This window comes from Phyllostomus discolor, chromosome 2, assembly GCF_004126475.2.
Source record: "Phyllostomus discolor isolate MPI-MPIP mPhyDis1 chromosome 2, mPhyDis1.pri.v3, whole genome shotgun sequence".
In the NCBI taxonomy this organism is placed as follows: domain Eukaryota; kingdom Metazoa; phylum Chordata; class Mammalia; order Chiroptera; family Phyllostomidae; genus Phyllostomus; species Phyllostomus discolor.
The window spans coordinates 29,417,476-29,436,162 of NC_040904.2; the positions used below are offsets into that span (position 1 = coordinate 29,417,476).

General features: G+C 32.3%; 1 protein-coding gene across 1 annotated transcript in view; it reads right to left on the reverse strand.

Annotated features, from left to right (window-relative positions):
* SI (sucrase-isomaltase) overlaps positions 1-17,147 on the reverse strand; it is an 86,581-nt gene extending 69,434 nt beyond the window's left edge. The window contains exons 1-11 of the mRNA XM_028504854.2: positions 17,030-17,147; positions 15,728-15,864; positions 11,124-11,241; positions 10,102-10,211; positions 9,068-9,219; positions 7,666-7,837; positions 6,002-6,101; positions 4,923-5,035; positions 2,161-2,286; positions 1,202-1,333; positions 542-661 (exon numbers count right to left, since the gene is read on the reverse strand). Coding sequence (XP_028360655.1) covers positions 542-661; positions 1,202-1,333; positions 2,161-2,286; positions 4,923-5,035; positions 6,002-6,101; positions 7,666-7,837; positions 9,068-9,219; positions 10,102-10,211; positions 11,124-11,241; positions 15,728-15,864; positions 17,030-17,147 — 1,398 coding nt within the window. The remainder of the gene's footprint in view (positions 1-541; positions 662-1,201; positions 1,334-2,160; positions 2,287-4,922; positions 5,036-6,001; positions 6,102-7,665; positions 7,838-9,067; positions 9,220-10,101; positions 10,212-11,123; positions 11,242-15,727; positions 15,865-17,029) is intronic.
* Between the last annotated feature and the right edge of the window lie 1,540 nt (positions 17,148-18,687).

Below are 18,687 nucleotides of genomic sequence, written 5' to 3' on the forward strand. Positions count from 1 at the left end.
ATTAGACTAGACATTATAGGTTTTGATAGGTCTTAAACAATTGTCTCCAAAAGAATATTTATCCTGGTTAAGATTTTGCATTTTAGAGCTAAGCAGTTTCCTGACTCTGCTCTTATTAGCTCTTGATATTAGGAAAGTTACTTCATCTCTTCTAAATTCACCCTTGCATCTATAAATTAAGAACTTTGATCATAACTATCACATTATTTATTGTGAGGATTAAATATAAACTATAAAACTTATTACACAGCAAATAAATACTCAAACTATAATACATTATTTATATAAAATTATCAGAATTGTATAATCTAAATTAATTATATTTGTTGTCTTTAGTTTTAATTGTATATCACACTAAAAATGATCTGTCTTGTTACAAAAACTGTTTTAGAGATAATTGAACAATTTTTTCTGCCTAAAATTTTTCTACTACACAAACTATCAAACCTAGTTTTGAATGTGAATACACACACACACAAAATTTTGTCACTGAACAATAGAATAGCTGAGCAACACAACGTTAACAGTTATTATAATGTACCTCTCCGACAATTGCTCCAGTCCCATCTGACTCATTTACCCACACCTTCTGTGCTTTTCCCCTCTCATAGGTGCCATATGGTGTTCCATCTGCACGATTACTTATGGAAATGCCAGGGTCCTGATAACAGAAGAATTAGAAAAATCACCAAGAGCAAAGATGTGTCATTAGAAACCAAGGCTAAGGTAATTTATACCCTCATTTTTCCAATTACTACATATGTGTGTAAAAGTTGGACAATGAAGAAGACTAACAGGAAAAAAATGATTCATCTGAAATATGGTGCTGGAGGAGAGCTCTAAAGATACCCCAGGTGACCAAAATATGAACAAGTGGGTCATAGAGTGAATTAAGACCGAAACATTGCTGATGACAAAAATGGCAAGACCAAAGCTGGCCTACTGCTGGCACATCATGAGAAGGCAGAGTTCTTTGTGAAAGACAATAATGTTGGGAGAATTAGAAGACAGCAGGAAAAAAAAGAAGTCCAAAGATGAAATGGCTTGACCCCATAAAAGAAGCTACAGGCATGATAGTTAGTAATCAGAGCTGACTCAATGGCACATTACAGAAACAACAGAGAAATAGAAACTATAGAAAATCTATTAAATGACAAAAGTATAAATATTAAAATTTTATTAATATAAAATCTGTCATTACCAAAATGATGACATATTTCTGTCCATGATTATGCAAGTCTTTAACAAATTCAGGGAGACCATTGAAAGCAACTTTATCATAAGTAAAGTCTTTCCTGTTTTCCATATAGTCAATATCAGTGACCTGTGTGTCCTAAAAACAAACAGAGTGTATATTAACAAATAGTACTGAAATCACTCTCTAATCACTTCAACTTTTAAGTCCCCAAATTTTGTAATATGCATATAATTATTAAAAATAAATAAACTTAGATTGCTTTAATTTCACTAAAGAGTACCGATGTTTTGTTTTGTTTTTTTTAAAAAAAACTGGCTTTTCTAGCCCTGGCTGGTGTAGCTCAGCGGATTGAGCACGGGCTGCGAACCAAAGTGCCGCAGGTTCGATTCCCAGTCAGGGTACATGCCTGGGTTGCAGGCCATGACCCCCAGCAACTGTACATTGATGTTTCTCTCTCTCTCTCTTTCTCCCTCCCTCCCCTCTCTAAAAATAAATAAATAAAATCTTTTAAAAAAACCCAGAAAACTAGCTTTCCTAATTCTAAAGTATAAAAGTATTATTATTCTTCACATTTGTGATGATAACAGGATATGTATTATGATATAATGTGATTAATTGTATAGAAAATAAAACCTACATGTTAAATAATGTATTCAATTTTTATTCTATTACAAAGTACATAGGCTTTAAAAATAAAGTTTACTAAAAAACTATGATTTTTTACACAAACATGTATTCAGTCATAGTGTAACTCATAATAAGTTCTCAAAAATTCACATTGATCTGGACATTATGTGTGATAATAAATGTACTTTATCATTAAAAGACAGGTTAAATATTATTAGAAATTATATATATATATATATATATATATACACTAATTCTAACAGTTTCCCACACTTATTATTATGTGACAATATTTAACACGGTACCCCTTCTCACAAACCCTGTATCCCACTTACAAATGGTATGCCAGCGTCCCGATTTCTTTTCACCACTTCTTTCACTGCATCAAGTGATTTATAATCCCAGCGACTCAGTTGGAATCCAAGACTCCAATAAGCTGGCATTGCTGGTCGTCCAATGAGCTTAAAGTAAATGGATTATAATTAGTTTCAATAAGGAGCATCACAACTTAGTATTAATATGCTTCTTATTCTATTATATTTCTAGCATTCATCTAACTACATATTTCAAATAAATATTTAGTGTCACTGCATTTTCAAATGTGTCCAAGATAGTCTGTTAGAATTCTGTTCTTAGAAACTTAAAACACTTATGCTTTGTTATTTTTTCGTTTGTATTTGGTTGAAAAATTAGAAAGTTAGCACTTAAGTAACTTTGCAAAGGCCTATGATGAACAACATGTAAAAGAAGAGAATAAACTAATAGAATCAAAGAGATCAGAGAAAAAGGAAATTGACCTCATGTCCACTGCCATTAACTACGAAACGAATGAATGAATGAATGATCTTGTAAGAAAAGAACGTGTTTAAAAGTATACAACTTCGCTCTGACTAGTGTGGCTCAGTGGGTTGGGTGTTGTCATGCAAACAGAAAGATCACTAGTTCCATTTCCGGTCAGGGCACATGCCTTGGGTGGTGGGCCAAGTGCCCAGTTGGGAGCATGTGAGAAGGAACTAGTCAATGTTTCTCTCACATATGGATTTTTACCTGCCTCTCTTTCTCCCTTCCCATCTCTCTAAAAATAAATAAAATAAAATCTTTCAAAATGTATACAAGTTCTATTCCTTTACATTTTCAAAAATATAAATAAAATATGTGTCATGCAAGGCTCCCACTCAGTTATAAGGTACTTGTCTCATCTCATTCACTCTTAGGCCATGGCTTCTTCTCCCCAGAGGACCAAATGGATTCTCTCCTTCCATTGCCTCTGTGGCCCAAGTAGGCCTGGTGTATGATTAAAACAGAACACCAGTGTCTCATCACAGTAACAGGGATCATGGTTTTGCAAGTGGAAATATGGGTGAGCTAATATTACTTTTTCACTGAAAAGTGACTATTGGTCTACTTTAAGACAGACAATCTTACTTAGCATGATGGTTTAGGTTTGCTTGTGTGTATATCCATGATTTCTCTATTATTTATATTAAATACTACTGTGTAAAAATTAAAAGGAAACATTAATATTGGGGTATTGTATTCTACTCAATGTAAGCATTAAATTTATTTTTAAAATAACTTATCAAATAAAACTTTTAAGAACTCAATATTTTAAAACTCCTTTATAAATATCTTAATGTTCCATAAAATGTATGTAAAGATTTGGACATGTGATTAAATTTTCATTGTGGGTTGTTCTATGTATTATCTATGTAACATAACATATTTCATAAAAGCACATAGAATGTTTATTAGTATATATTATAGAATAATAGGTTAGGTTGCACAGAGAAGAGACTTAGTTTTCTTTCAAACAATAAACTAAATTTCTGTTGTTTACTCTCCACCTAATTTGGGCCTCATTTAAACGCAGCAGTGTTTAATAGTGCTCCATTATATACCAGTCTTTTATGTTACTGCTTAAATTCAAGCCTCTGCAACTCTACCCATAAAATTATGTAAGCCAGTGCATTGCCACATGTATGCTGCACTCACATGTGAAGCATGACTCAATCTCAACTACTGCTCTAATCAACATGTAATAGTCAACTCTCCCAATCAATATTTCAAAAATAACATGTGAAATCCCTTTAAAAATGTGCTGCCCCCTGCTTTGATGATGTGCTAGCTTTACACAAATCTGTATGTAGACAAGCCTGACACTGTCATTATGATTTCATATAACAGAGACTGCAACTTTTGTGTTCTTTCTGAAATTTGCATTTATCAACAGCAATTTGGGAATTGGTAGACATTATAAATCACTCAAGTGTGTATAATCATAGGTACTCTCATTTTAGGCTTTTGGATCATAATTGAAGACAGTTTTTGAGAGTAATTATTCCCTCTGAGATTATTTTAGGAAATGGGAATTATATGTCAAAATATAATCAATAAAAAAGATTTTTAAAACAAGCATGATCCTTAAAGTTAATACCAATAAAATGATTTCTTTTTCCATGATTACACCAGAAATTATTATATATGCCACAGGAGAACAATGATATGGAAGACACTTTGAAAATCAGGCTTAAGGTAAGCCCTGATTTTTAATCTCCCTAAGGTCCATCTTGGGCTCAGGTAAACTAGGATGTTATATAATAGGTAAATGAGAGTTGCTTAGACAGTACTCTTAAGATGTAAGACTTCAGACCATGATTCAAAATCTGCCCTTCTAAATAAATCTAAGTATCAGAGCCAGTTTTCCTAGAGTTTACCTACTCTCCATCAACAAGTTCCATTGGCCTTTCTCATAACTAGCCTGCCTCTAGGATTTTTATTACAAGGACGCTCAACCCATACATCCATTGCCCATCCTGAAACTTGAAGATACTTCCTTACAAAGAAATTCAACTCCTGAACTCAATGGCCTAATAATTTTATATCAGAAATTCAGACATTTAAATATACATAGGCTTCACTGTATAGAAAATAAAAACAAAAATATAAACCACCAACTCAGACGTGAAAAATGATAAGATTTAAAAACATATTTAGCTATCGAGCCCCAGATATCTTAAATAGTGTCACTTAAATATGTAGACATGTTAGATACAATATATGGCAGAAGACAATTCTGTAATATGGACATGAAGCACACCTCTTGATACTGTTGAACTACTTGTTCTGGTGTGTCGCCTAGAAAGATGTAAAAGTCCAGAATGCCACCAGTAACTCTGTAAGTTATGATAGGAGTAGGCTGGATGAAAACCTCTGCAAAATAAAAATTGAAAAAGCATATGTAAATAGTGAAAAAGGTACACAGTGATAAAATAATTATAGCATCTGTTTATATTAACCACATAATTTTACACTGTGTTTTAAATAATTATGAGGAAACAAGATATTGAAGATAGGAAGAATACAGGGGAAAAATAGAATGCCAACAAGTGTGAGATTTATGATAGGACATCTTTCAAGACTTCAAGATGTTTCCCTGGCAAATACTGGAAAAAGCTTTCCTAGAAATTGCATAGTAAGGGATAGAGAACCAGTCATTTTACAAAACAAAATATTTATTTCTAAAATTGTGTATCAATTAGTTATTTTAAAATGAAGATTCTCTGAAAGGTCATGTTATTACAAGTTAATTTCTAAGAAAAAACATGTAAAATTTGATATTTCTGTATGTAAATCAAAATAATTGTTGGGAAACCATATAACTACTGTTCTTACTGAAAAATTATTAATTTTTGCAGCTTTTTGTTTTACCAATTCACCTCTTAAATATATATATATATATATATATATATATATTGTACTTACAACATTAAAATCAAAAGATCTTACATTTTTATGAATTATGGTAAACTAAAAAAAGTCTTTTTTCTTTCTCTCCCCATATAGACCTTTCTCTTTTTTATTTGTGGTGCATGCTAACATCTTAGCAAATGAGGCTGAGGAAAGGGGAGTGTTCCTTGACATATCTATGCCAGGATTTCAATGTCACTCTGAACAGAAAGGAACGTGCCTGAAACTCACAACACAGCAAAATAGAGCACTGACATGCAAAACTTCATTGTCTCACTAACTATAAAACCTACTTATAATTTCACATACTAAATCACTAACAATAACATTTGCTCTGATATACCATATCTATGATTGGAATAAAGAACATAGCTAAAATATCTCAAGTTAAATTTCATTTAAACATACTAACAGATAAAGTACTCTTACCCATTGCATTGCTGTTCATTAGGAAAACACCAAATGACTTTCCAGAAGTATCTTCGATACACATGAAGAATGTGTGATGGCCATATAAATTATTGTTATTCTATAAGACAAAAGTTGGAAATTAAATTTTAAGTATATTTACTATATAAAGAGTATTATTCAAAATGGCTTTTATAAATTCCAAGTTGTTTCTATACTTACCCCTCATATCTCTAGGTTGATTTTATTAACCTAGTTTTGTTCATATGGCAGACAGTGTATCTGCCATATGAATAAAACATTACAGCACAAAAAACATCAAACTGATTTTAGTTATTAATATATTAAGATAAAATACATAATATATATTACATTATTAATAGATTGCTTAACTTTCTTTTGTGTTTTATTATGATTAAATGAGCTTTAAGAAGCTATTCATGAAAGGGTGTTGACATGTTTATCCATTATGTCCATGTATTCCCAAGGAACTGCAGAGAATGCCCAGATTATGTCCACCCTCACAGAACTTTTGCAGTACACTTGATGAGAAGTGATGAGTGTGTAAAATGAAGGAGGCAAATTGGTATTATACTTATAAGGTGAAGGAAACAAGACTGCTCAAGTATATTTAATACAGCTACGAGGTCATCAGCCAGGAGTTCATTAGGTGTTTATTACTGATAGTGATACTATAGAATTTATTGGTAAAATTTATTAGTGGTTCTGTATCAAATGAGATTTTTTTAAAACAAATGTACTTATTCATTTTGGGGAATAAAATATTAGCATCAGCATTTTAAAAGTTGGTAAAATTTGACTCAAAGAAATCATAAATTAATAAATGTATAAATGGCCCTGGCTGGTGTGGCTCAGTGTACTGAGTGCCAGCCTGCAAACCAAAGGGTCGCTGGTTGGATTTCTAGTCAGGGCACATGACTGGGTTGTGGGTCAGGTTCCCGGTAGGGGGTGCATGAGAGGAAACCACACACTGATGTTTCTCTCTCTCTCTTCTTCCCTCCCTTCCCTTCTGTCTAAAACTAAATAAATAAAATCTTTAGGAAAGAGAAAGTATATACACAAATAATACACTGTGATGATTTCTATATTAAAATATGAATAAAGGGTTAGAAAGTAAATATTAATTCTGCATAAAAGATTTTGGGAGAAATTCTTATGCAGTGAAACTTAAAATGAGTTCTCAATGACATTGTATACATTATAAAGAACTTCAAGTTTCAGTACTTACAAAGAGAACAACTTTTCGGTGCAAATATGTGAATTTATAGAAGATTATCATAGGTTATAGAAGAGGAAGAAGTAGACATATGATGTCCAGTAGATAAGCAGCCACTATATTACACAAACCCAGTATAACATAAGAGTTTGGATTTATTCTAATGAAATGACTAGCCATGGGTAGTTTTAAATACAAATGTGACTGAAAAGGAAATGATAAAGTATGAAAATTGAAAGAGAACATTCATAAACTGGAAATAACTATTAAGCACACATAAAAATATACTGTTTGCTTATTGATGTAATTTATGACTTTGTTATCAATCCTTACTCTTACAGTAAAAAAACCTCTGAATTAAGTAACACTGGAGAATTTCAAATAGGCTAAAAATACCATCTGCTCTAGTATAATGATATTATTTATAACAAGAAAGATTGTTCCTTACATCACCAGGAAGTTGATCTCGGGTAAAAATTGGCCATGTTTTCCAATATAAATCATGACGAAATCTCTTATGAATGTGTTCTCCAAAACCATAAATATATTCACTAGGAAGTTTGGTTGAGATCTGTAAATACTGATCAGAGTATACCAAAGGACCAATGCTGGTGTCAAACCTGTACCATAAAAGAAATATAAAAAATGTTAAAGTGAAGGAACTATCCAAATAATATATTTCATAACCCATAGACACAGTCAATAGTGTGGTGATGGCCAGAGGGAAGAAGGGTGGGGGCTGGGGGGAGGTGGGCAAAGGGGAGGAAATGGGGACATCTATAAGAGTATAAACTAAAAATAAAATAATTCTACTAAATAAGGGTCCATATATTTCATTGTAAATATGTCACTCTTTAGCTGTGATCATTTCTTAAGAACACATGCATTACATCATAACCAGAGCTTGTTAATTCCATCAACACAACGTGCTTCATCATCACCAACATACTCCTTCACATGCATTCTCTCCTCTAATCTTCATCACAACCTTAAAGAACAGTACCTTTATCAATCCCACTTGATAAATATAAGAAATTGGGGGAATTAATTCATGTTTTCCCAGGGGACGAACTGGTAGGCAGCAGAGTCAGATTTCAAACCCAGTTCTGCCTTTCTGCAGGGACAGGGTTTTAAAATGAAGTCTTATTCTGACTTCTCACCTCTGACCTATATACTAAAATTAAGCTCAAAATCATTTTTTAAAAAATAATAAAGGTTGTTTGTTTTATGCACATCAAATATATACTATGAAACATGTGAAAAGCATTTAGTGTTTTTGTGATTTTACATAAAATAATTGCAAACTATTAAAATATATTTAAAAGTAAATGCAAAAATTTGATCTTGACTGCTTAATTAAGCTTTCTTAGAAATGCAAGACAATTCATCTTGAAAACTAACTCCTTTGTCACTTATATTCCTCATACTACATTCATAATTTAGACAATAAATGCTACATTTAATTTAATATATATATTAAAAGTCTTTTAACATTACTATCAAAATTAGCCCCTCTCCGAGTAGTAACTATTTCATCCTACAAATTGACAACAGGGTATGGCAAATAACAGGGAAAGGTCACAATAGGGGCCCTAAGTATGAGAAAATATAGCAAGGCTAACATTGAGTCACTGATACTCTCCACCTTTGGCTTTGGTTGGCCCATTCTTGCACCTTTCATCCACAGGAAATAACCCTCCTGTATCATTATATCTTACAAAGATATACAACCATCCTTTTTGGAAGGAAAAACTAGTCTTCCTGAAAATGATTTAATATTTTCCTAATTCTAAAATAGGATAAAATTGAATGGCTATTTAAAGTTATATAAATATAAAGTAATTACTTACAAAGTTTTCATATTACTTTTTCTAGTGACTTTGATGCTAAATGGATTTTCTGTAACCTTTACATCATACAATGTATTGGAAGCTGCATTTCCATTAAATTCTTGGGCAAACTGATGAGGAACTTCATATCTTCTATTATTTGGATCGGTGATCTACAAAAATTTAAACAAATTAGTATTATTTGATTCAAAACTCTTAATTTTCTAATTCATAATTAAATATTAAAAGCAAGTTCCAAATAGACAGTAATAAATTTAATAATTTATAGATGAGCTATTAATCTAGCCATAAACTTAATTTCAACATTATTGAATAGCTAAATACAAAATTTATTGTATAGATTGGTAAGGAATAAACTGAATTTGTTGGTTACAAAAGTAGTGTATACAAAACAAATATCTTTATTGACTAATAAAAATTAATGATAGCATTATGAAATACTTATTTTTGAATACTAGATTTTTGTGAATTCAGTTATCGTTGTTGCTTTTTGATGTTTATCCCTTCATAATTCCATACCGATTTTAAATTCTGTTTAAAAAATGTCTTAATTCCTGTGAAATTTTTGCTATAAAGGTAATATGCAAAGGACATGGTGCTTTTTCACTTCCAAATCTAAAAGAACATACTAGTAAAGTACTTGCTTAAAACATACCACAAAATTTAGTTTCTTTAAAATTACAAATAAAATGATAGCAATAAAAAATTAAGGACTGTAAGTCACATTTATATGGCGCATTTAAACCTTTTCTGAAATTAAATTTTAAATGAATCCTTAGTAACAGTCTGTAATTAAAATAAGTTTATCAAATATTTTCCATTGACTACATTATTACATTTTCCAAAAATAACTTTCTGAGAAATTATTTATGTCACATTTGAATAAACAAGCTCAGAGAAGTCAAGTATTCCAACTAGTTCTTTACTACAGAATACATATTTCTCAAGAGAGCAGATGTCTTGGTAGGTTAAGGGGTAGGCTTATAACATGACTTTCATTATTAACTTTGTTTTAGAAATCTCAAAAACCAAACCTTGAACCGGAAACGATTGGCTGTCTGACTTTGAGTTGTGAGGAGGACACTGTTAATGTCATTTCCAAACAGTGTAGGGGAAGGTATCCTGTTTAATTTGGCTTCAAGTCCTTAAAGAAACAAAAAACTTGTTATGAGTCATACGTTTATTTATGAAGATTAATGATTATTAAGTGCTTTCTTATTTTTATAAAGTTATAGACCGGATCACAAATATCTCTTTTTCAATATAGAAGATACATAAAAAATACATTCTTAATATGATTAATTTATTTTAATTTATTTTTAATATATTAATTATTTTGCTTGAGATAGTATGAATGCAGCTCAGGCATAACCATATCCAACTATTTTTAACTACTTCAAAACAAAATAAGTCCACATTAACCTCACCATCCCTACCTAATAATGATGATGTAGACTGACTCTTTAAAAACACCAAAATTTGCCCTGGCCAGTGTGGCTCAGTTGGTTGGAGCATCACCCCATGAACAGAAGGCAGGTTTGATTTCTGGTCAGGGCACATGCCTGGACTGAGGGTTCAGTCCCAGATGAGGTACATCCCAGGAGGCAACCAACCGATATGTCTCTCTCACATGAGGTTTCTCTCCCCCTCCTTCTCCCTCCTTTCTTCTCTCTCAAAAATCACTGGGCATGTCTCCAGGTAAGGATAAAAAATAATATTTAAAAAACAAAATTTTACTCATCACCTTCAGACTAGAATATACTTCACAAGTCCTTAAAATTTAGGGCCAAAATAATTCTTACATTTTTAAAAATAGAAAAACTTATTCTGGGAAGCATAGTAAAATATAATATGTCTCATTTTTGATTAGTTAATACTTTTAATATTTCTTATTATATTGCAGTTGTCTCAATTTAATGTAGCCAATGTAAACATTTTTGTATCCATCCTTTCCACTTGATTATATTTAAGATATTTTCCAAAGAAAATTTTAAAATGTATTTTTATTCCTCCTCAAATATATTATATTGGATCACCATGACAGAACAATTCTCACCAGCATTTGTTGTTTTAACCTCCTGGGCATTATAGCCGTGGTTATTTACAAAGAAGCACCAAGGTGTAACTGAGTCATTCCATGGTCTCCAGCAGCAACCTCGCAGTTCACAAGTGGCCTGATAAAACATTTATAAAAAGAATTATGTGATCGGTATTGTTAGCATTTTTCTCAGCCTCTATTTTTTTACACACTCATTCACTGAGCTAAATGTTTGAATAAATGTTTGAAAAACTTGTGGAGTCTAATGAACAAAATAAACTGACATACAAAATAGAAAGAGAGGCATGGACACAACAAACAGACAGATGTCAGAGTGTAGAGGGGTGGAGCTGGATGAAAGAAGGTGAAGGGATTAGCCAAAGAACATTACGTACATAACCCATAGACACGGACAGCAGGGTGGTGAAGGCCAGAAGGAAGCAGGGTGCAGGCTGGGTGGAGGTGGGCAAAGACAGGGAAAATGGGGACATCTATAAGAGTGTCAACAATAGAAATGCAGTTTAAAAACAAGTGTATTTGTATATATGGTAAAATATCACTTGTTTTTTGTTTCTTCCACTCGGAAGAAATATAAATATTCTATCAATTCAATTAATTAAACAGTATCGGAGATCAATGCTCTGAGTTGTGTTTAATTTACATACTAGTGCACATTATTGTAAGCTTATATATTTTTAAGGTTGCTGACCTCTGGGTAACTACAATTTATTCTGCTGCCGTACAGTCAATACACAAGAACTAAGATATTTATTATATGTACTAGTTATGTATCAAGATGCAAGCAAGGCTATAAAGATGAAGATATGGCCGTGAATGCAAGACTACATAATATGTGTAAAGTATTTATTTTCAGCCAATTGTTATTTCAAAATTTACTTAAACCTTTTAAACTAGTTTATGTGCCAGGTATTGCAAATAGTTGATACCATTACTATATTCAATGAATAAAGCAAAATACTGTATTATCAGTGATTTTATTATCTATATGGAAAAAATGTGTGGACTAGAGGAGAAAATTACATATAGCTATATAAAAAGTTGAGTGACATAGTGATGTTATATATGTGTGAACATTAGTGTCATTAAAATCTACTTAATATTTAAATGGAATAATGTGGTACACTTTCAAAATTTGAACACCTACGATTTTTGCTTTCTTGGCTGTTTGTCTTGAAAAAAGTTAAAACCTCTAATTTTAATAGCTGAAGTAACACATGTGTAAGCTTCTCTCCTTTTTCTGGCATCAAATTAAAATGTCATCAGAAACACATACATGTGCACCCACCCATAAACACAAACATACATGCATGTACATTGCAGATGAGAATACAATTAAACGTGGCCATTTTTAGGGTAATTACTTATCAGGCTCTAACATCCACATAATTTTTTTTCTTAGAGATGGGAGGGAGGGAGAAAGAGAGGGAGAGAAACATCAATGTGCCATTGCTTCTTGAGCACCCCCTACTGGGGACCCCTGGACTGCAACCCAGCCATGTGCCCTGACTGGGAATCCCACGTGATCCTTTGGCTCGCAGGCCAGCACTCAATCCACCAAGCCACACAGCCAGGACTCTACATGTAACTTTTTATCTGGCAATTTTATCTCTAATTATCTAACTTATAGAAATACTCCAGACAATACAAAAAGATAATTGTATAATAATGGTCATTTGTAGCCCTGGCTGGTGTGGCTCAGTGAATTGAGTACAAGCCTACAAAGCAATGGGCTGCTGGTTGGATTCTCAGTTAGGGCACATGCCTGAGTTGTGGCCAGGTCCACAGTGCAGGGCACACAAGGCAACTGCACGTTGATGTTTCTCTCCCTTTCTCCCTCCCATCCCCTTTCTCTAAAAATAAATAATTTTTTTTAAAAATTGTCATTTGCAATTGTCTGTATAAGATGTTTTTTTTTTTAAATGTTGGTACAAAATGAGAGGTAGAACTAGACACAGATAGACTAATTTAGAAAGATGTAAAGTTTTAAAAACAAAAGATAATAAATAAACAAATTATAATCATGCCTTGCTAAAATGAAAAAAAAAGTACTTAGTAAAATGAAATTACATGGAGTTCCTCAAAACATATTGTATGAGTTTCCTCCAGCTGTTGTGGCACCTGTGAGCAGGGTGGTTGGAGTCAGAAATTTATTCTCTCACAATTCCAGAGCCAAGAAGTCCTAATGTGAAGTGTTAGCAAAACCAGGCTCCTGTCGAGGCCACAGGCAATAATTCTTCCTTGCCTGTTCCTAGCTTCTGGTTTGTCTGGGCAACCCTCAGTATCCCTTGGTTTGAAGCTACATTATTCCAATCTCTACTTCCATCTTCACATGGTTTTCTTCCCTGTGGTTCTCTGCCTGTCATTCCTTCTCTTCTACTGACTCCAGTTGTTGGACTTAGGGACCACCTTAATCCAGTGTGACCTCATTTAACTAAGTACATATGCAAATATCTTATTTCCAAATAAGATCACATGTGAGGCTCCAACTAGATATAAATTTTTGTAGGACATCATTCAGCATACTACATATATACAGCAAAATATTAATTTAGAAATGTATGTGCCCCTCATGGCTCTTAATATATTAAATTTGGAGTATTTTTGTATAGATTTTGGTACTTGTTATTTATGTTTATGGTTCTGCCTATTTTTCAGGATTTCAGGCATTTTTTCCCATTATTTTTAATTCCTAATCTGACTTCACTTTTATTTCTGCTTCATTTGAAAACAAAATATTGAAAACAAAATATTGAAACATTAAACATTCACCAATAGGCACAAATTTTAGTAGGTAAATATAAAATAAATTTATGTTCTTATTTTTATTTTATGTGTACATAAGTGCATATATAGAATTATTATGTAATTATATATAGCGGGTTGCCTCTGTGTTTTGAATTGAAATGTGCCCCCTCACACTTCTTTTATAGGAAGCCCTAACCTTTACTGTAACTGTATTTCAAGATAAGGCCTTTAAGGAAATAATTAACATTAAATGAAGTCATTAAGTGAGGCTTTCATCTGACAGAATGGGTGTCCTCATAAGAAAAAAAACAGACAATGAAGTTCTCTCTGTCTCCCCCTCTCTCCTTCTCTCTCTCTCTCTTTCTCTCTCTCCCTCGCTCTCTCCATTTGCAGGAAAAAGGTCCGTGTGAAGACAAAATAATTCAGCTGTCTTAACAACCAGGGAGAGAAGCCTTGCCAGAAAGCAACCCAGATGGCACCTTGACTTCTAGCTTCCAGAATTGTGAGAAAATTAATGTTTATTGTTTAAGCCACCCAGTCAGTAGTATTTTATTAGAGAAGTTTGTGCTAACTACTAAATACACTCTGGGTAAAGTTATGGCTGCTTGTTAAAATACTATTTTAAGTTCTTTTAATTCACCTTTTTTTCTTAAATGATATATATATGATAAATTAGCTAAAATTTGTTAAAATCATAAGTTTAATTTGTTTCACATTGAAAACACTCTTTAGCAGCCTAGAAGACCGACATTAAAGAATAATAGTAGGCATCATAACCTTAAACCATTGTTTTTGAATGTTGTTTCTCTTTAAGATTCTAACAACACATGTTTTTTTCTAACAGAATTTTATATTTAGCTTTAATCATTTGCTACAGAGAATATTAGCTTAAGAAATTATCTGTCCAATTTGCTCAGCATGTCACAGTAAACACTGTTATTTAGCTATTTTATTATCTGGTAAGCAGTAAAACCCAGTATTCCTAATGTTGTCCTAAGGAAAAAATCTTATCTATTTTCAAGTTTTCGTGGAAAAATTAAACATAAAATTATGTGAAACTCAGATATGCATATAATAGATATATGTTGTGTATATAACAGAATAGATATGCATATAGTAGAGATGTAATATATTGGGCATATTATATAATATGCATATTATAATGTAAATGTATGATATAATTTTAATATATAATGTATATGGTATATAATGTGTTATAATGATTAAATGTGATATTTATATTATATTGATATTATAATACATTATAATACATAGACATTGAAAACTGTAAATATACAAAGACACACATACATTGAACTTTATTCCCATGCAGATTATGGAGACCAGAGAAGAGTCAATTTAAGGTTACATGAATTCATTTGGTTAATCTGAATTATCTCTGTTTCAGATTCTTCTTCTGAATTACAAAATAATAAAAATATTAATAATATTTTAAAAATCAGTGTTATTTTTTTCCCACTGATACTTCTTAATGTCATCATTACAAATACTCTGATGGACAGTAAATATTTTCTGCCAGGTATTATATATTATCAAAAGTTAAATAAGAAGTCAATTTGAGATAGTAAAATTTTAGGAAGGTTTATAAAATTAACAATAGCTTGTTAAGCATGGAAAATGTTAACTTTTTAATTTGAATTGAATAGAGATACAGAAAAATAAGCTCAATCATTTCTATTATCTCTCTTCTTTTTGTACAGAAGTATAATAAAAACATAAATGAAACTTAATTCATGGCTACACCTTTAAAAATATAGCATCAATCTGATATTAAGTGATTATCTTAAAATAATTATTATATCTATTCATAAAAATATTAAAGACTTGCCACAGACCTGTGTTGGAAATTGTTCTGGAATGCAGTTTATTCTCTCATTGACGGGATCATTTAGCTTATTGGGACATTTCCCTGAGCCAGGGTTCACAGGGGTCGTGCGAGTGATCACTGGGGTTGGAGTAGAATGACTAATCTCTGGGCCAGAAAAAGTCAATAAAATAAAATGTGGTATTAAGTTACTTTTTTCCTATTCCTAAGTAATGAATGCTTACATTGAAAGAACGCATGAATTTATATCTAGTAAAAATAAACTTGGCATTAAAACAGAACACACAAATTCAAATCCCAGTCCTTAAAAAGAAAAGAGTCAAGCAGTATTTGAAGATTGACTATGTAGAGCCCTCTGGACTGCTTCTTCAGAAAAACAAAATATATTCACAGAAGGACTTGAAGTAGGTTCAAAAGGAAATGAAGTGTACAGTCCCACCACATTTACAATTTGTGTTGTGTAGATGAAGAAAGAAGATGAAATGTGGACAGGAAAAGAATGTAGAGAATGAGAAGAATTGAAGAAGTAAAGAGAAAAGTTAGAGAAAGAGGCAACTGTGAAGTAAATAAAAGAGAAAGCAGGAAATAGAAAAGAAAAATAAATTCCTACTCTATATAATAAAGAGGAACTTTCTAGCCATTAGATATTGGAAAGATAAAAATGATTGCTTCACAATGAAGAGAAATTTTGGTTTACTAGAAGAAGGTAAGACAAAAGACTAACAACAGTAGAAAATGCTAACCATAGTTACCTTGGAGACAATTTTTTAAGATCTTTTATGGTTTTGATTTGGTTAAGATAGAATGATGAAAAGAGAAAATAGATTAGGTGGACCAGAGTAGTATGCATCAACTCTAAGTCAGAATAGAATAATTTACAAAGAAGATAATCTAAACCTTGTTTCCCCTTCCCTTTTTTCCCCACTTATACAACCTCTCTCTCTCTGTCTCTGAAAGCCAAGGTATAAACCCAGTCTCCCCACTAATTAGAAGGGTCTTACTGATAACTGTAGACAATTATTCCACCTTCTATGAACACCTTGATTCCTTTGCCTCTTTGTTATTTCTCAAGCAACCCCATAAGGGAAGGCCATTAATGTAAAGGCACATAGATTCTTAATTACAATGGCTCATCATTGAAATAACTGGAATATAATTGGTAGAAAAAGTTGGAGTAGTTATGTAGCTTACCTAAGATCTTACTTTACAATTTTCATCTCATACACATTACTATTCAAAACCCATAACTATTATGGAGTAAGCTCTATCTTAACATCACTATATTGTGTAACTATTTTTTAGCACTACTTACCTTCAACAGCAGGAGTCTTGGTTGCTAAAACAGCAACTAGGGCAATAGCTATTATTGTAACTATTGCAAAGAGGACAATCAGAGTGATTTCTAATCCACTAAATTTCTTCCTTGCCATCTAAAACAAAATAAATGTATGTTTAAAATGTAAAATATATAACTATAAAAGCCACCATTGTTATCATAAAATTATATACATTTAAAAAACTAAGCACAGCAGAAACAAAGCTAGACACAGCTCCATAAATTTATATAACATGAAATAATATACATTGGAAACATGTAAGCAACATATTCAATTTTAAGTAGAAAGAGTAACTTTATGATGCAGTTACAGTAGTACACTAAGATGAAAACATAAAAGGAAAAGAAAAGATAACCAAGGAGGTATGCCCTAGCTTTCTCATTTTAGAGTGTTTTTCAGATTGAACAAACCTCACATTTGCACTATGTTCGTTAATTCTCAGAGAGATACATTCTATGAAGGAGATGCTGTTTTTCACATTTTACTTATGAACTTCAATGTAAGAAACAAAAATCTAGTTCTTCCTACTATAACTATTTAGGTAGCAGCTAGGAATGAGCAACCAGAGGGGAAGTAAAGGCAGGACCCTAGCCATTACAATCTAGCAAAGAACTTTAATACAGGAGGCTGGGAGTTAAGAAAAGAAATGGCTGACCAATTGACTTAGCAGTCCTGAGCTTGGTTTGCCAGATGTCCAAGAATTACAAGAAAAATGGCACAGGAGGAGGGCAGTCCTCGAGACTGTGCTGAGAAAGAGGGGTTTCTGCAAGCTTCTGTAACAATCTAAGATTGCCAGGTGCCCTAAACATCACAAGCAGACATAGTACAATGAAGGGTGCAGTCCATGAGATTCTATGACAGGAAAGGGACCTTCTGTAACAATTTCACTAAGACCAAGAGCCTTCACTAACTGAGAAAGAAAGCCTTTGTAGCTTTACATCATTTCCAAGGCAGAGGAAGGAGGGGGAACCCCGAGAAGTTGGGATTCTGAGGTATATAACCCCTGAACCTCAACAGTCAGTGTACTTAGATTAGCTAAGTACTCATTTATAGTCTTGGCTCAAGTGTATAGAACAAACTTATTGACAACTTTATTTTCTCTGCCCATGGGACATTTAGACTAGCTGGGTGTCTGCTTGCAGCTTTACGCTCCTATGTGTCATAATAAACTTACTGTCTCATTTACACTATACGTGTTGTCTCTCGATTGAATTCATCTCTTGTGGAGAGAGAAGAACAGAGGTGGAGGAGGGGAGCTTCTTGACTGAGGTCTCTTTCTTCCCACTGTAACTATTGTCTCTCAAATTTCAATCATTTTCTTATAGCCATATTGTGGAATATATGATTATAAATATAAACATATGAGAAAAAATAAAAATAAAAACATAAAAGAATAAATATAAAGTATAAATATTAATATAAATATACAAAAGGTATAAATGTAAATATAAAAATGGAAAATAAAATGTATATAACATATATATATATATATATATATATATATATATATATATATATATATAGAAAGAGTATATATTTGGGTGTTCTTTAAAAAAAAAAAAGATTAAGCCCTGGCTGGTGTGACTCAGTGGATTGAGTGCCAGACTGCAAATCAAAGGGTCACCAGTTTGAT